General features: G+C 41.1%; 1 protein-coding gene across 3 annotated transcripts in view; it reads right to left on the bottom strand.

Annotated features, from left to right (window-relative positions):
• Window positions 1-19,619, bottom strand: part of MACROD1 (mono-ADP ribosylhydrolase 1) — a 1,131,067-nt gene extending 1,111,448 nt beyond the window's left edge. Inside the window, exons 1-3 of one of the 3 annotated variants that reach the window (XM_089652781.1) lie at window positions 19,164-19,619; window positions 3,401-3,502; window positions 722-841 (exon numbers count right to left, since the gene is read on the bottom strand). In XM_089652781.1, coding sequence (XP_089508907.1) covers window positions 722-841; window positions 3,401-3,502; window positions 19,164-19,533 — 592 coding nt within the window. In that variant the 5' untranslated portion in view covers window positions 19,534-19,619. The remainder of the gene's footprint in view (window positions 1-721; window positions 842-3,400; window positions 3,503-19,163) is intronic. The other 2 variants (XM_089652783.1, XM_089652782.1) reach the window with 2 other exon arrangements.
• Window positions 19,620-20,052: the final 433 nt, after the last annotated feature.

Here is a 20,052-nt window from a genome sequence, read left to right as displayed (position 1 = left end):
CTTACTTACATTGGTCCAGCTTGGCACAATATAGGTATTCATATCTCATACCTGATGGGCCAATAGCAAAGATGGAGATCACTGTAGTAGTCAGCGCTACTACAGTGATAGCCATAATCTTCTGTGTCCTGCTCAGTTTTATGTGAGCAGCTGCCCCACTACACACTGACCACAGAGGCCCGCTCGCTTGGCAATTCATAGGACGCCTTGTTTTTTACAAGGCATTCTCTAATTGGACAAGGTGGAGGGGAGGGGCGGTGACATCATAATCTCCACCTCGCCCAATCAGAGAACACTTTATATTCATTGAAATGCATTCTATGAATGGTGGGAGTGCCAACCAAGCAACTCATTGTGGTCTGTGTACAGAGTGAACACGCTTGTATGGAACCCAAGCAGGAGAGATCATGGCTATCACTGTAGTATTGCCAATTACACAGTACATTGGTCCAGCTTTGCACAGTGGAAGTATGCATGCCTCATACCTGATGGGCCACCGGATATCACTGTGGTTGTGTAGTTATGCCAAGGTGGCCTAATAAGTATGCAGTACAGGTAACTCCTGACATTCAGCTTTAGCAAATGCTAAAATATAACAAAGATGATAAGCGAAGATTGTCAACAAAAATGAATGCAGGAAAAGAGAGATGCTGTCAACACATAATCCAGCTGGTCCTGTGCAAAATGTAGAGGAAGGGTTCAACCATACTATTGCTTTTACCTGCATTGACGATAGCATCTACCTCTAGTTTAGTGATGTCACCCCTGAAGACAGAGATCTTCTCTATCAGGTCTTTGTTCTTCGGGAACTTGACCTCTTCAGAAGGTTTGGCTTTTACCTCTGTAATTTAGAGAAAACAAATGCAGAGTATTTTTAGATTTAAGATGAATTTCAGAAAACCTTCAAATACAATGGGGGAGATTTACCAAAACTGGTTCACTCAGAATCTGGTGCACCTGTGCATGGTAGCCAATCAACTTCTCACCTCAGCATGTTCAATAAAGCTTTGGCAATAAAACCTGGAAGCTGATTGGTTTCTATGCAGACGTGCACCAGATTTTACACTCACCTGCTTTAGTAAATAAACCGCAATGTTTTTCATCAAACTTTTATATGAAATGGTTTGAAGATTTCTTTGGACCATCTAGTTGCAGTTTAAGCCAACAAGCAGACATTACCATTCAGGATCTCTGAGGTTGGGTGGGTATGGTTTTCACTGCTCACAGTTTAGTTTTATTGTAGTTATTTATTAAAACTACAGTTTACTGGCTGTAATATGCATGTCAAAGATTACACACACCATGAGCAAACACAAACTCTAAAACAGATTACCTATAAGGCCCCATGCACACAGAGCGTTTGCCCATCTCTCCTAAACGTCTGTCCTCAAGGCAGCAGCATTTTGGCAGAAAAAACACTTGATGTGTGTAAACACGTTTAGGCGCGTCAAGCGCTTGGGCTTTAATTTATTTCATTGGCCAGAATAAGATTTTATTCTGACCATTGAAATTAATTAACACTCAAGCACTTGATGCGCCTAGCGTTAATGCACGTTTCGACGCAATCACACGCGTCAAGCGTTTTGCTGGCAAAGCACCACTGCTCCTGGACACGCTGGCAGTAGTTTTTTTTGCTGCCTATACACACCTTTGCCGCTAAATGCCTATGTGTGCATGGACAACAGATAACATAAAGGGGTGTTTAAAGGCAGAAAAAAACACCAGATGCCCCTAAAAGCAGCGTTTTTAACACTCAGCAAGCATGAAGCCTAAATGTGCACTCTGGTACATAACCACACTCCTCTGCTGCTAAACAGTACTCTGCACCAATATAGATTATGGCCCTGTCCACTTTTTCGATGTGTGTTTGTTGGAAAAGGAAACTGTGACAAGTACAATGTTAAAACTGATGGAGATGATTCCAAAACTGTTAAAATTGGCTCCCTAAGATTGCAATAAGATAAATGAGAGGCAGCATGATTGATAAATATCTCCCACTGTGCATAAATGTGCACAGAAAAATAAACCTGTTACAAAAAGCAGTCAATAAATACTGTAATTGAACATTTCTAAATACACAAAAAGCTGATAGTGAACCTCTGAGAATAGAAAATTGGGAGCTGGCATTGGTGACTTGTTGGCCGTCATTCTGGTCCTAACTTCACTACCTAGCAAGTCACTAATTTGGAACAAGCATGCGGACAGCAAAATCTCAAACGTTTGCCCTGTAGTGACTTACTAGCAAGTAAAGCTGGGATAGAGATAAAAGAGCCTGCATATGTGTCCTTTTATGACACAGAGAATAGCTGTGATTCAGAGGATCGCAGCTATTCTCTGGTCATTCACAGTTTATAACACTCAGGAGAACATGTTCAGCCCTTCACTGGAGATCTGTGTTCTCCCTCCAGATTCTCCAGCCCAGAGCTGGAGAATCGGAGGGACCGCAAACTAAGCAGAGATAATTTACCTCTGTTTAGTAAACTGATCTTTTACTGTAATCTTGCGAGATTATAGTAAAATCAGCCATTTTCCAGTGTTTGTAGACTGTTCTCCCTTCATTTGGAGAACTGATCTACATATGCTTCATAAACGGCATTCACAGGAGAACTGTGTTCTCCGAGAATGCCGGAGAACTGAGCAGCGATCTATTACTGCTGGTTCATAAACGGACACCATAGTTGGCAATCACGGCTTCAATATTTGTGGCCTCACACATACCCTTGTAAACAAATTTAAAACACAAAACGAAGTACTAGATCTGAAACTGATTGCACAAAATAGCAAAAAAACATAAAATTTACTACCATATAATAAATACTAAGGGGTTGATTTACAAAGGTCCTGTTCACATGAACGTTCCAATTGGGTCCACCTGTCTGTTTTTCAGGCGGACCCGATCAGAACCTCCATTCTCCTCTATGGAGTGGTGGGTGTAAACAGACACATGTCTGACATCCAATCCGATCCGTTAGGTTGAAGAAGGTTATGGATCCGTTACCCTTCCATCCAGTGGATCGGATGGCAGTCGGTGTAAACAGACAGGCGTCCCATTTACATCTGACCACCCATAGGGGAGAGTGGACTGTGCCTGTTCTGCATAGGTGGAGCAGCCATGGACCTGTCAATCACCTGTCTGCCCTGTGTAAAAGGGGAGTGCAAAATCTGCCATGCAAAGAAACCAATTAGCTTCCTTTTTTTTTTTTGTCAAAGCTTAATTGAACAAGTTAGAAGCTGACTGGCTACCATGCACAGCTGCACCAGATTGTGAACTCTCCAGTTTTAGTAAATCAATTCCTATCTGCGTTTCAAAACCATTTTGCATTTAGCAAAGTCTATAAGCTGTAAATGATGCAAAATAACCACATTAATCTGGTCATTTAAAAAATCGGAATCTTCTCACTTTTTGCGGTGTCTTTCCATGATGGGATATCCTTTAGTTTGATGAAATCTTTAATGCCATACTGTTCCCGTCTCTGTTTCTTGTTGAGACCTTTTAGGAAATCTGTATACACAAAGAAGAAAGAAATATAAGTAACAATGAACACAAAAACATTATAGTCTGAGACAGCCAGGCAGCATGAATTTTCAGGGGGAGGTCAGCAATGGCAACCTGTATATTTATCTCATGGCATTTTTCATTTAACACTGCTTTTCTCAACCCTTTGAACACAGAGTAGCCCTTGAAATAACTCTCCGATCTCAGGGAACCCCAGCTAAAATTTACTATAGGTACAACTCATGATACATTAGTGCGATGGTCAGTGGGAAGAATATTCCTAACACCTGTGGTCATTGGGACGAATTATTCCTCTTACATATAGCTAAACAGATCAGTGGTGTCAGTGGGAACTCATCTGAGAGGCAGAGTGGTCTATGCAGTTTGTAGAAGATGGTTTGAAGTCAGAAGGATTCAATTTTTTGGACACTAGTCCAACCCACTAAGAGAAATAACATGAGCTGATTGGACTATATCGACTGGTGTCATGTGCATTAAAATTAACAAATGGAATGAAATTTTAATCCATCCATTATCTGAATTATTGAACGAATTTGAAAATTTAATTAATTCCCCCATGGGCCCAATCTACTATCGCTTCATTTGACGTCATCCAAATGAAATGAATGGATTTGTTAATTTCCTTATAAAGTGTTTTCGGATTCATTGACATTTGTTAATATGTCCATTCGGAGATTCATAAACACTATATTGGCAAAAGTATTGGGACGCCTACTTTTACACGTACATGAACTTTAATGGAATCCGAGTCTTAGTCCGTAGGGTTCAATATAGAGTTGGCGCACCTTTTGCAGCTATGACAGCTTCAAATCTTCTGGGAAGGCTGTCCACAAGGTTTAGGAGTGTGCCTATGGGAATGTTTGGTCATTGTTCCAGAAGCTCATTTGTGAGGTCAGGCACTGATGTTGGATGAGAAGGCCTGGCTCGCAGTCTCCACTTTAATTCATCCCGAAGGTGTTCTATTGGGTTGAGGTCAGGATTCTGTACAGACCAGTCAAGTTCCTCCACCCCAAACTCTCTCATCCATGTCTTTATGGACCTTGCTTTGTGCCCTGGTGTGCAGTCATGTTGGAACAGGAAGGGGCTATCCCCAAACTGTTCCCACAAAGTTGGAAGCATGAAATTATCCAAAATGTCTTGGTATGCTGATGCCTTAAGGGTTCCCTTCACTGGAACTAAGGGGCCAAGCTCAACCCCTGAAAAACAACCCCACAGTATAATCCCCCTCCACCAAACTTTACACTTGACATAATGCAGTCAGGCAAGTACCGTTCTTCTGGGAACCGCCAAACCCAGACATGTCAATCAGATTGCCAGACAGAGAAGGGTGATTCATCACTCCAGAGAACACGTCTCTACTGCTCTAGAGGCCAGTGGCGGCATGCTTTACACCACTGCATCCGATGATTTGCATTGCATTTGTTGATGTAAGGCTTGGATGCAACTGCTCGGCCATGGAAACCCATTCCATTAAGCTCTCTACGCACTATTGTTGTGCTAATCTGAAGGCCACATGAAGTTTGGAGGTCTTTAACTATTGACTCTGCAGACAATCGGAGACTTCTGCATACTGCGTTTCAGCATGCGCTGACACCGCTCTGTCATTTTACATGGCCTACTACTTCATGGCTGAGTTGCTGTTGTTCCCTGTTGCTTCCACTTTGTTATAATACTACTAACAGTAGTCCCTGGAATATTTAGTAGCAAGGAAATTTCACGGATGGACTTATTGCAAAGCTGGCAACCTATCACGGTACTATGCTTAAATGCACTGAGCAATGTTGTTGTGCTAATCTGAAGGCCACACGAACTTTGGAGGTCTTTAGCTATTGAATCTGCAGACAGCGACTTCTCCGCACTGTGCGCTTCACCATGTGCTGACCCCACCCTGTCAATTTACGTGGCCTACCACTTTGTGGCTGAGTTGTTGTTGTTCCCAGTTACTTCCACGTTGTTATAATCTACGATCCTCACAAGACCTCCTACTCTCTAGTTCCCTGGTCTCCTCCTCCCATGCCCGTCTCCAGGACTTCTCCAGGGCTTCCCCCATCCTCTGGAACTCCCTACCCCAATCCATCAGACTACCACCTACTCTCCTCACCTTTAGGCGCACTCTGAAAACCCACCTCTTTAGGGAAGCCTACCCCGCCCTCAGCTAATTACTGAACTCCTCCACTTTTCCTACCACTCCTTCCCGCACAGCTATTTCCTCCTGTACCACTATCCCCTCCCTCCTAGATTGTAAGCTCCATACTATACTACTCTCTCTGTATATTTTCTTTTTCACTTTTTGGAAGGTTTATATTTAATATCTCTGTTTTGCTCGGGTTGATTTTTAAATTTGACATTTCCCCATATTCCTTCAGTGTTTTCATTAGGTTAGGAAGTGTTATCCTCGGGTTTCCAACATAGAATAATAAATCGTCCGCAAATGCGGCTATCTTATGTTCTATCTTTCCAACATTTATTCCCTTTATATCTATATTTTTCCTAATTGTTGATAACAGGGGTTCCAGTGATAAAACAAACAACAGTGGGGACAGTGGGCATCCCTGTCTGGTTCCATTTGACATTGAAAAGGTCTCTGATCTCTCTCCGTTTACCATTACCATCGCAGACGGTCCTTCATACAGCTTTCCAATCCACTTTCTCATCCTACTACCCAATCCCAGGACCTCCAGTGTATCCATCATAAAACTCCAGTTAACCCTATCGAACGCCTTCTCCGCATCTATCGAGAGCAGCACTACTGGATTTTTTTCCATTTTACTCTTCTGTATAAGCATCAGGGACCTCAACCCATTATCTCGACCCTCTCTTCCTCTAACAAAGCCCACCTGGTCTCCATGTATCCAATCTGGCATCAGATCTCCTAACCTATTCGCCAATACTTTTGCATACAACTTCGTGTCTACATTCAATAACGATATCGGTCTATAACTTGCACAATGGGTGATATCTTTACCTTCCTTATGTATTAAGACCACCTGTGCCAGAAGGGATTCCTTTCTTATTTCCATCTCTCCCCCCAACGCCTCCATATATCTCTTTAATTTGGGTAGCAGTAAATCACTGTATTTTTTTATAATACCTCACAGTATATCCATCTGGGCCTGGGCTTTTTCCCATCTTAAAGCTTTTTAATGCTATTTTTAGTTCTTCCTGCGTGATTTCGGATTCTAAGGAGTTTAATAGTTCTTCACTTAATTTTGGTAATCCTGCATTTCTTAAATAATCCCTTCTTTTGTCAATATTTGTCATTTTATCTTTATTTATAAAATCCCTTAGGGGCAATATTATATAATTTACTGTAGTAATTTTTAAATACCTTTGCAATGTCTTTAGTTGAATGGACTAACTCTCCCTTGGAGTTTTTTATTTTATCTATATAGTTCCTATTCTTCTTTCTCCTCAAGGCTCTCATCAGATATTTTCCTGGTCTATCTCCCCATCTATATCTTTCACCAATGATCTTATTAAAAGTTCTCATTTTTTCTTCCTCCATTACTTTCTCTAGTTCTTCCCTCTTTTTTATCACTCTTTGCTCTATCTCTTTCCTTATGTTATTTTTATGTAGGAGTTCCATCTCCGCTATTTCCTTCAAAAGCCCACTGATCTTCTCGCGTCTTTCCCTTTTTTTCTTTGCCCCAATCGCAATAAGGATTCCTCTTACATATGCTTTATGTGCCTCCCACACTGTAGCTAGTGATACATCCTCCGTTTCATTTTCCTCAAAGAACCTCTCTATCTCCTCCCTGATCTTTCGGTCAGTATCTGGATCTGTGAGGAGTGTCTCATTCAACCTCCATGATAAGCCACCTGACCTTTTCCCTCCCCATTTTAATTCCATTACTACAGGTGCATGGTCCGAGATAGTTATTGCTTCTATTTCTACTTTAACCAAATCCTCAACTAGTCGATGGTCCACCAAAATATAGTCCAATCTAGAGTATGTCCTATGTACACTAGAGAAGAAAGTGTAATCTCTCTCTCTCATGTGGACAATTCTCCAGCTATCCACCAGTTGGCACTCTTTCATCACCATTTTCAATAATCCCATGGACCTATTTCCCCCTCTCTGTACTCCAGATGTTGTATCTGTTTGTGGATCCATACATATATTAAAGTCACCCGCCACTATTAGATATCCCTTTCCAAAATCCATCAACCTTCTCATAACCCCTTTCAAAAACATCTCTGGCTTCCTATTAGGGCAATATATGTTAACAAGCCTACATTCTATGTCATGTAATTTACCCTTCAAAAACAAAAACCTCCCCTCCGGGTCTGTCTTTCTCTCTTCCAGTTCAAACCTGGTGTTTTTTGCAAATCCTATAGCTACTCCCTTAGCTCTCTTAACTGGGGAATCTGCATAATACCATGTCGGATGTTGTCTAGAGTATAGCTTAATATTTTTTTTTAACTATATAGAGAGAGTTTCCCTTTATATGGAAAAATAGAGAAATAAAGTACCTGGGGGTAAAACTCACTCCCTCACAGAAGAATCTTTATAAAGCTAATTATATCCCAATGGTAAATGAAATCAGAGAGGAATTGAGGAAAATGGGTGGAGGAAATCCTTCCTGGTTGGGCCGTATTAATCTGATAAAAATGGTAATTCTCCCTAAAATACTGTATAAATTCCAGATGATACCCATTAATCTTCCAGAGGTGTATTTTAGGACAATTAAGCGAATGGTAACTAAATATATATGGAAAAATAAAAAACCTAGGATATCATATGAAGTGCTAAGCAGAAATAAAGAAAAAGGAGGGTTGGGAGTCCCGGATTTCAAAAGATACCATAGGGCAGTCATCCTAGCGAGAATTTTTGACTGGACACACAACTCAAAGAGTAAACATTGGGTCACAATTGAAAATACACTTAGTAGAAAGGATTTGGGTAGGAGTGTATGGGAGCCACCACAATTTAGAGAATTAGAGGAGAGCACGAGTGTATACACGAGGATTGTAATAAGGGAATGGGATAAAATGCACAAACAGAGGAAATGGGATTTTAATTCATTATTAATGTCACTAAGAAATTCAGATTTTTTTCCCCCAGGTAAAGAGGAAATCTCAGGTAGATGGATTATGAAGGAAGACGCTCAGTTGAGAGATGTAATGGAGGGGGTAAACTTAAGAACACTGGAGGATTTGAAAAAGGAAGAGGGAAGGATTTTCACTAGGATAGATATATGGAGATATAATCAACTGAAACAATTTGTGGAGAAATTGACGAAGCCCCTTAGAACTAGGAAAGAGTGGAATGAATTCGAGAAATACTTAGAAGATAGAGGTGATGGGAAACACAGCACTGCCAAAGCATATAAAGCTCTCACGGATTTAGATAGTAAGTTTAAATTAAAGTATATAGAAAAATGGGAAAAGGATTTAGGAGTGGAGTGGGAAGAGCACACACAGAGGAAAATATATAGAATGGTACACGAAAATATTAGTATGCGTGAAGTGGAAATGAATTTTAAATGTTTGAAAAGGTGGTATGTTACACCGGTGATAGAGCACAATATGAGGGAGGAGAAGCAACCCTGGTGTTGGCGAGGATGTGGAGGGTTGGGCACGATGTATCACATATGGTGGGAATGTCCAAAAATACACATATATTGGGAAAAAGTTACAAACCAAATCACAATTGTCACTGGAATGGAGATAGGATTGGATCCTGAAATCTGTCTTTTCCATAACTCAATACTATCTGGAAATAAATATAAAGAACTGGGTATACTGGGCTACCTAAATGCAGCAAAAAGTCTGATTCCTAAGTTTTGGCGTAAAGTTGAAGCACCGAGTGAAGAAGATTGGATGAATAGAGTAGATCAGATTGCTAGATTGGATAAACTCTATTATCTACAGGAAGATAGGATGGTGACATATCATATGAAATGGGAGAAATGGGAGGAGTTCAAAGTAAAGGTAAAGAAAGGTACTGAGTAAGTAAGCATAAAGAGAAGGGAAAGAGAGGACAAGAAGAAACGAAGAGAAAAGAGGAAAGGATTAGGAAAAAGGAGAAAATATAGTAATTAGCCTCACTTTCTTTCTTTTCCTTTCTTTTCCTTTTTCTTTTGTTCTCAAACCTAGGTATCCAGAGAATATGAGATACAAGTCAATCAGTCAGATGTCAGGGGTATATAGTAGTGGGGTGGGAGGTGGGCGGGTAATGGGTTAAGGGAGCTATGGGGAGAAAATGAAAATGATACGAAACCAGTGCTTTATGAGAAATTGTAATATTATATTTTCAAATTATGGAAATGTGTATTGTTTTTAAATGAAAAATGAATAAATATTTAAATTAAAAAAAAAAAAAAAAAAGATTGTAAGCTCCAAGGAGCAGGGCCCTCGAACCTCCCGTTTATTGAATCGTATTGTTACTGTACTGTCTCGTGTACTGTCTCCCGTTATAATGTACAGCGCTGAGCAAATTGTTGGCGCTATATAAATCCTGTATAATAATAATAATATCACTAACAGTTGACCGTGGAATATTTAGTAGCAAGGAAATGTCACAGATGGGCTTATTGCACAGGTGGCAACCCATCACGGTACCGCGCTTGAATTAACTGACCTCCTGAGAGCGACCCATTCTTTCACAAATGTTTGTAGGAGCAGTCTGCATGCCTAGGGGCTTGATTTTATACACTTGTGGCCATGGAAGTGATTGGAACACCTGAATCCCATGATTTGGAGGGGTGTCCCAATACTTTTGGCAATATAGTGTACATCCGAATCTCCGAAAATGAAATTTTTGTTAAAATAACGAATTGAAACTAAACAAAACACACATCTACTCTGCGCTATATACTATAGTGGTTCTTGAACTTAATTAACATGCTTAACTCTTTGTTAAAGTTCACCTTTGGAACATGTTACATGTACCACTCGTTTTCAGTGTGAAACATGTAACATGTTCCAGCATCTCCCCCCAATCCCCCTTGTGACAGCTGGCGAGGGATCGTTTCCCCACATCTGCTGTCACAATTTGAAAACAGTACAGAGCTCCACCTACACGGCCACATCATTTATTCATTCACAGTTTCCTGTGAATGGATAGACAACTAGTACCGTCAGCCATTGCGGCTGACGGCTTGTATCTCTCAATTAACTACGAGGGCAGTAGTGCGAACTCTGGTAGTTCATTGATCTTCCTGATCGCAAGTAACTGAGACAACAGATGAGTGGGTAATCACCGTGCTACTAGGTACAAGGTGGTATCAAAAAGTTTCAAGACTAGTTTTGCAACATGCCAACAGATGGCAGCACAAGGTTACACACAGTCACACGGAGCAGCAACCTTGATGAGTCAGTGTGCCAAAATACATCATCCTGTGTGCATCGATAGCTATGCAACTGATGCTATCCTGAACCATGTGCGTTATCACGTCTGCTATTTCATCATGGATAGCAAGGTAGAACAAAGAGCAAATGTTAAATTCTGCGTGAAACTGGGGAAATCTACCACAGAGATGCATAACATCTCATGACTCACATGTACAGTTGGGGGGGGGGGGTTTAGTCAAAGTTTTACCAACCCAATCCCTTTAGCAGCAGCCAATAGTGTACACATGCCGCAGCAAGAATTGAAGCCCCCTGTTGCTTTTGGTGGGTGCTACAGTCTGCCAATCGCGACCCATTAAGTAAATGAGGCCACTTTGTAAGGGCCCTGCAACTGCATGCTTCTGGGTTAAAGCAGGTGGTGAGAAAGCAACACAACGCTGCCTGCTGTAACCCCTTCTTTGCCATACTGTACAAGGGTGCAGGACACTTGTAGAATGGCCTCATTCACTTGAATGGGTCATTCTCGGCAGGTGCCACACTCACCAACCATGACAGGGCGTATAACTCCTGCTGCGGCTGCAACATGTGTACACCCTTGGCCACTGCAGCTAAAGGTGGTGCAGTTGGGGCAGGCTGCTTTCACACTGATGTGATGCGGTTTACCTGCACCACAAGTGCAGCACAGTGCATCTGCAACTTTCCTAGGTTAGCTCCGCTTTGTCATAGATTTCTATTATATCCCGAAGGTGTGGTGCACTTTCTGAAAGTGCACCAAAACCCACAGGATATAATAGACTAATAGGCTAAGTACAGGAAAGCTGCAGGTACACTGCACTGCACCCCCAGTGTGGGTAAACCGCAGCACATCAGTGTGAAAGCAGCCTTATACTATTATGCCCAGTGTATTGCTTCACACTGACCTGAATATCTCTTCTTTCTTTCTACTGGCACCACTCTGGAGAGCAGTAGCTGGGATAAGAGGTGGAGGGCAGTTGGTAATACTCCGTGTGGGACAGGAGCCAGCACTACAGAGGAGGCATCAGCTTATGCGTCTCCTGCTCCCTACTACAGCTTCAGCTTTACAAGTAGACCTTCTGCATTGCACTCTGTGTGATGCTCTGCTCTGCATCAGCTTATGCGGCTCTTGCTCCCTACTACAGCTTCAGCTTTACAAGTAGACCTTCTGCATAAACACGTCTGTGTGATGGTGGGTCAGCAAGCCCAGGCCGCAATTCACCAGTCACTTGGCCACGATCTACTGGTTGCTGAACCCTAAACCAAGGTAAAAAAAATGAACTGATTCCTCCATCCATGCATTCAATGTGGAAGGGGGAATTACTCCTGCTGAGCTATGATATTCTGACGGTGGAAAGCCTTCCCCACCAGCAAAATACAGCAATCAGTGTTGTCGGCTATAGCTGGCGGTAATCATCATTTGGGAAAAACCTGACAGGCTGGTTGTTCAACCAGTTAGCCCATGCAAGGATCAAAATTTTGGCTGGTCCCTGCCGATTCGGACAAATTTTGATTCATGTATGGTCGGCCTAAGGCCTAAAGCTGATTACTACAAAAGGTTCATGGTGGAAAACGCTCTTTGATTATGTCCTGTGGTAAAAATGTGTCCATACACTGTAGGCTGAACACTGCATATAGGACAGAATCGAAACAAGTGGACTCAAAGCCAAATATTATAGAGTAACCTATTTCTAGTGTGTGCCAATACCAATATGATAATACGATACAACACTGCTTCTAATGTGCAGAGAATGATATGGTAAAACCCCGAGGGAAGTAAAGCACTTACAGGCGTATCTCGGTTTACGAATGTAATGCGTTCCGCGGGACATTTCGTATTGCAAAAAATTTGTAAACCGAAATGCGGTTTCCCATTGAAATGCATTGAAAACCAATAAATCCATTCCGGAGGTCAGAAAAAAGTAAAAAAAAAAGTCTTTTATTTGTTCAAAACTCTTTATAAAGTGCACTTTAAATGCATAAACACTGTACATGGGCATGATTAAAAATGCATTCGTAAATGCATTTAAAACCAATTAATCCATTCTGGAGGTCAGAAAAAAGTTAAAAAAGTCTTTTATCTGTTCAAAACTCATTATAAAGTGCACTTTAAAGGCATAAATACTGTACAGGGACATGATTAAACAAAAAAAAATTTGTAAATGCATTGAACACCAATTAATCCGTTCCGGAGGTCAAACAAAAAGTAAAAAAAAGTCTTATCTGTTCAAAACTCTTTATAAAGTGCACTCTAAAGGCACGGGGCCGGCGCTATAAACCTCCCAGCTGCAATGCATCCTGGGGAAACTTGCTTCGTATTGCAAAAAAAATATGTAAACCGAGCCATTATTTTCAATGGATTTTCATTCGTAAACCGAAAATTACGTTAACCGAGGTGTTCGTAAACCGAGGTACACCTGTATATGAAACAGTAAGAGGTACAGCTGTTTCTAACCTCTTTTTTACAAAAGCACAAAACTTCAAGCTTTCTAATATATTTCTGTTGATGTAGCTTTCATGCTCGGATGCTAAAAACTTCTATAGGTGTGACAATTAGACAAAAAATCCTAAACTGTGACAAAAATGTAGAGACCAATCTGTTGACAGCCTACAGATTTACTGCTGCTGCTGCTCAGGGGTTCTGGGCTTCAGCAAAATGGCAGCCTCCAGCAAAAAGAAACAGGGACAATGCGGAAATTTACGGCACACACTAATTTTGAGAGCATAATTATTAATGTGGAATGTATGTTCCTTACTAAAGAACATTATTTTTTATCAAGCTGTTATGGGCAAAGTTCTGCTTAAAGTGGTTGTAAAAGCAGAAGGTTTTTTTTTTTCACCTTAGTGCACTCTATGCATTAAGGTAAAAAATCTTCTAGGTGCAGCTCCCCCCCCCCCCCATACTAACCTGAGCCCCATCTCGATCCAGCTGTGTGCACAAGAGCCACAGCTCTCCTGAGTCTCTTTCTCCTTGCTGACTAACAGAGCAGCGGGAGCCATTGGCTCCTGTTGCTGTCAATCACAGCCAGTGAGCCAATGATGAGAGAAGTGGGGGGTGGGGCCAAGAAGCGCTCTACATGTGACTAGACAATGTCCTTTCACAGGAGCATGGTCCGGGAGCAATTGGCTTACGACTGGGGGCACTCAGCAGTGGGGAGGAGCCAAGATGGTCTGTAGGGAACCCAAACAAAAAGAGGATCAGGGCTACTCTGTACAGGTAGGTAGTTCAGATGTAATACAGACAGCTTTTTGGCTGGTAGCAAGATCCTGCATAAAAAAAAAATATGGCTGTGTGCATAAGGCCTAACATGCGCAAAACTAGAAAAGAAGAATACTAACAAAAGACAATGTCGCACTGCTAAAGTCCAAGTAGGAAATATTATTTATTAGCAATAAAAAACAAAATAATTAGACACATATGTTGTAGCCAATGATCACACAGTGAGGTTGATTTACTAATAGACAACATGTTCACTTCAAAAATATTTCCACCTAATCAGTTGGCAGGAACAAAAAGAAAAGCAGACATGCCTCTTCTTTAACGCAGCGCACCACAATGCATGGTAGGTGCACTGCAGTGCGGGTGTCAGAATGTACTGTACTGTGTTTTTTGTTTTTACAATAAATACATGCATAGGTGTAAATCACAAAAACAAATCCTTTCCATTTTTCCAATTTCATGCAGTAAAACAGACAAGTAGAAATGGGCCCATGAAGGAAACTGTTCCTGAGAGAGATACAGAGGACAGTTTTTTTTTTTTTTTTTGATAGAAATTTCTGTAAATACTATTTACATGGCTGCTGCACTGACTACTTCTTCAATGTGTGAGGGTTGACTTACTAATAATAGTAATGATAAATATAATTAAATATAATAATAATAAAACATATAAAAATATAAAAAATAACAATGATTAAAAGAAAATTTAAAATATAAATAATATATTAAAAAATACAAATATATAAAATAACAATATTATAGTAAAAAATGTATTTAAAATGTAAAGATATGATCATAGCAAGTCATCTGAAAATTATATACCATGTACTATTGGCAAATAGTCATTGCTACAGTATGCTTTGCACCATAATGGTTGTTTAATATTCAATAAATCACACAAATCATCCTTTTCTATCTTTTTTTTTTACTTTGCAATATGCTGTAGGTAGAATTCCTCCTTATAACACAATTGCATGCAATAAAACAGACAAGTACAAATGGGCACATGAAGGAAAACTTTCCTGGGAGAGATACAGACGACAGGTTTTTTTTCTGTCGATATTTCAACAAATACTATTTATATGTCTGCTGCATTAACTGTACTTCTTCAATGTGTGAGGGGTGACTTGCTAATAATAGTAATAATAAAATAATGATAATAATAATTTAAATATACAAATATTTAAAATATAACGAAAAATTATAAAAATATTTAAAATATAAAAATATAATATTAAAAAATAAAAATATAAAAATAAACATTCTAGTTTTACAGTAAATATAAATATATATATATATATATACACATATACACATACCGGCCACTTTATTAGGTACACCTGCTCAATTGCTTGGTAACACAAATTGCTAATCAGCTAATCACGTGGCAGCAAGTCAATGCATTTAAACATCTAGACGTGGTGAAGACGACTTGCTGAAGTTCATGCCAAGCATCAGAAAGGGAAGAAAGGGTATATAAGTGACTTTGAAGGTGGTATGGTTGTTGGTGCCAGATGGGCTGGTCTGAGTATTTCAAAAATTGCTGATCTACTGGGATTTTCACAAACAACCATCTCTATTGGTTAGATAATGGTCCGAAAAAGAGAAAATATCCAGTGAGCGGCAGTTGTGTGGACAAAAATGCCTTGTTGATATCAGATGTGAGAGGAGAATGGACAGACTGGTTCAAGATGATAGAAAGGCAACAGTAAGTCATATTAATATGGACCAAAATCTCTGAGAAATGTTTGCAAATACTTATTAAATCTATGCCATGAAGAATTAAAGCAGTTCTGAGGGCAAAAGGGGGTCCAACCCGGTACTAGCAAGGTGTACCTAATAAAGTGGCAGTTGAGTGTAACTGTTCTGTATATTTCCTTACTCAATAAGCCCTCATTGGGTGTATTGTCAAAAATTTAAGAAAAATCAGACAAGTCCCATATAAGGATTAATAAGATTTCAACTGTTACATTTCCAATACAGGCTTAAAAAAAAGCTTATACTTGCTATTAGGCACAGCAGAATTTTCCTGGATAAATAGGTCCTACAGCTACGACACAGACAAATTATTTCATGTAATATGTAAAGGCACACTATACACAGATGTTAGAAACAGCTTGGTAAATACGGGTCATTCATGAATTGAGAAAAATAATAAATAAAAATAAAATTAAAAATTTATAAATATATATATAGTTGTTTAATTTTTAATAAAAGACACAAATCATCCCTTATATTTTTTTTTCCTTGCAATGAGCTGTAGGACCTTATAATGCAATTTCATGCAGTAAAACAGACAAGTACAAATGGGCCCATAAAGGAAACCTTTCCTGGGAGAGGCCAGTTTTTTTTTCTTTCTGATCGAAATTCCTGTAAATACTATTTATATGGCTGCTGCACTGACTATACTTCTTCAATACGTGAGAGTTGATTTACTAATAATAAAATAAAATAATTAAATATAATAGTAATAATAAAAAAAAAACATTGGGTTGATTTTCTAAAGGCAAATAGGCTGTTCACAAATAGGTGAAGCTCTGCTGACTTCCATAATCCAATTATGCATGAAGAAAAATTCTGTTTGTTGTTTTTACTTTCCTTGCATGTGATTGGGTCTTCTATACAAAGTGCATTTTCCCCACATTCCTCTGGGGAGAATTCCTTTGCAACATGAACAGTGTATCTACCTTTAGTAAATCAGCCTCTTAGCCTGCAGTCACACTTTGGCATTTCATGAATGTGTATAAAAACTTGCAATTTCGCATGTTTCCAAAATGTGCAAAATTCCTGTCGATCATGCGTTGCCATTCATTGTCAAAGACACCCGAATGCAGCAATAAAATGCGTGTTACGTGAAAAAACGCACATCAAATGCCGCAAGACGCACGGTTAAAAAACACGCTCACTGCTCGAAAAAGGCATAGGAGCTACAAGTGTGTCACCCATAGAGCAGCCTATTGAAATCAACGGGCTGCCCTGTGCCTGGGGCATATAAAGTGTACAATCGTGCAATAACATGGTGTGATTTTTTCAAAACGCAAAATGTGAATGCTGCCTTAGGCCCCTTTATTTTTTCATCTAGCTATTTATGGATGAAAACCAGACACCAATGTATTTCTATGGACTAGCGGATGTAAACGGATAATCATCTGTTTACATGCATTAATGTCTACATCCGTTAACATCCTTTTTTTTTTTTGAACGGAAGAAAACCCTATTTTTCTTCCGTTAAAAAAAACAGAACAGACCAAAAACAGATGTAAACAGACAAAAACGGATGTAGACAGATGAAAAACGGATGTAAACGGATGTAAACCGCCGAAAAAAGGATGTAAACCGCCGAAAATCGGATGTAAACAGATGAAAAACAGATGTAAACAAAGGAAAATCGGATGAAAAATGGATGTAAACTAAAGAAAAAACAGATGAAAACGGATGTAAATGGATGAAAAACGGATGTAAACCGACGATAAAAAAAGATGTAAACAAAAGAAAAACGGATGTAAACAGATGAAAAACGGATGTAAACAAAATAAAAATGGATGTAAACTAAAGAAATACAGATGAAAAACGGATGTACATGGATGAAAAACGGATGTAAACCGACGAAAAACGGATGTAAACAAAAGAAAAACGGATGAAAAACAGATGTAAACGGTCAAAAATGGACGTAAACAGACGAAAAACTGACGTAAACTGCTGAAAAAAACCGCCCATGTGATAGGGGCCTTAGTGTCACTGGTACAGAACAGGGATTTGGAGGAAATCTTTCCTTATATGTACATGGTCTTATGCCCCGTTCACACCTGAGTGTAGCGTCACTTGAAAAAAAGTACCTGAGCATCTTCTGGGGCTGAGTTGTATGTTTTGGCGCCAATAGGAACAAACGTAATGTCTGTTTTGTTTTTTTTTGCACATTTTCTTGCTTAGTAACAAGCTTTCCATTGGTTAAAAATGCGTGCATAAAAAAAAAATAAATGACCAAAGACGCGCAGCTGAAGTGTGAACGGAGCCTTAAAGGGCCAGTCCACCTTTTCCAAAACACTGCCTATGCAAATAAGGGGTGTCCGTAGATTAAAACAAACTGGGCAGTTTGACTAAAGTTGAATAATGCCCTTGCTGTAGGTCATTTATGTACCTCATGAAGCCTGATCTGCAAACTCCCAGGACGTTGCTAAGGATGTTGCTAAGTGAGCCCTAGCTGTTACTGGGAGTGAGCTCTCAAATGCTCAGCTCAGAGCTACTGCATCAGGGGAGAAAAAGCACACGTTAGGGGCAGTGGTGTATTTAGGTTTTGTGCTGCCCTAGGCAACACAAAAATCGTCCGCCTCCCACCTACACCCCCCACCCCCTTGCCGAGAGAGTCTGACACCGACCAACACCACCAGGAGAGCCTTCCAATAAAACCTGCCAAAAGCCAACCTCTCCCCCCTTCCCCGCTGGCCAAGAAAGCCTTCCACTAACACCCCCCTTCCCCGTTGCCCAAGAAAGCCTTCCACTACCACCACCCCCATACACTCGCCACAGCCCCCCGGGTGAGAAAGGGACAGACACACATCTTCATAGCTCTGGACATCCCCAGGAACGAGAGTTGGGCTGTGCATACACTGTTAAGCAGCCCGCAGCCTCTCTCGGATCCCAACTGGTCCCCAGGTCGCATGTGTCCCTTCTTCTAGGGGTGGCGGTGCTGACCCCCTGAAAAATGCCGCCCTAGGCAAACACCTTGTTTGCCTTGTGGTAAATACACCCGTGAGGAGGTATGACTCAAAGAACGAGCCCACTTCTGTGATATAACAGCTAGGCCTCACTTAGCAACGTCCTTAGCAACAAGGTAAAAAAATGGCCTACACCTCTAACAAAAGCATTATTCAACTTTAGTCAAAGCTGCCCAGTTTGTTTTTATCTATAGATGCCCCTCATCTTCATAGGTGGTTATTTTAGGTGAACTGACCCTTTAGCGTCTTAGAAGGTTCTGGAGCAACTCGCATTTCTAGAAGTCAGTCAGCACTGGCGCCCCCCCCTTCCTCTCCAGGAAAAGTTTCCTCTAATGTCCCCCCGAGTGTTAGAAGGGGTCACAGCAGACAGCATTATATGTTGGGGCTGTGGTTGGCTTCTCACTTTTGGCCTCCTTCCAGCTGATGGAGGGGTCAGTCAGGTCAATCTTCCCACTGGCAGCCATGTGGTAAGGTGATAGGGTCAGTGGTCTGGAAATGAGCCAATAGGGAGCCGCAGGCTGAAGATGAGGGAGGAGCCGATCTCCTTTTCTGGTCCAGAGATTGAAATGCCGGCGAGTCGGGCGCAGCGCTGGCACAGGACACAAGGCAGGGGGCGCTGTTATCACAGGCTGTGAGCGGCTGGAGACGCCAAACGTGCGGGATAGAGCGAGCCTCGGTGGAGAGGAGAGCGCTGCTGGGAAGACACTGCGAGTGGAAGCGGACAGCCAGCGAAGACTGGACAACCAGCGCTCTCTGATCACTCTCACAGTCATGGCGCTAAATATAGCCGGGTTATGGGGCGCACACTGGCCGCAGGCCTTATTATTAGCTCCACGGATTGTTCTTCCTTATAAGTAACGAGGAGCGCGCAGCGTGCTGTGTCAGGAAGTGAGCCTGGAACGCAGGTGCGGGTCACCTCCACACAGAGCGCCGGCGCCCTCTACTGGATGAGCTGTGTGCCCACAGTCCGCCATTGTACCGGAGACCGAGTGTGCAGACGCGACCCGCTCCTGTACAGACGCAGCTCATACTGAGCTACCCACAGTGACCTTGTCCCAGTAATGTTTTAGTAAACTATGGTCCTCCAGGTGTTGAGGAACTGCAAGTCCTATGAGGCCTTGCAAGACCTTGACAGCCACTGGCAAAACTCCCAGAGGCCTGGTGGGACTTGTAGTACTTCAACAGCTGGAGGGCCATAGCTTGGAGACATCTCTAGTTCATAATAAAGCTCTGGTAGGGTCTGTGTCGGGGCTCTCCTTCACTTTACACAGGTTTTTCATTCCTATACGAGT

This window comes from Staurois parvus, unplaced genomic scaffold (genome assembly GCF_062004578.1).
Source record: "Staurois parvus isolate SC_StPar_1 unplaced genomic scaffold, SC_StPar_1.0 ptg000694l, whole genome shotgun sequence".
In the NCBI taxonomy this organism is placed as follows: Eukaryota; Metazoa; Chordata; class Amphibia; order Anura; family Ranidae; genus Staurois; species Staurois parvus.
The sequence above is the reverse complement of the archived record's forward strand: the minus strand, read 5'-3'. Positions and strand labels throughout refer to the sequence as shown.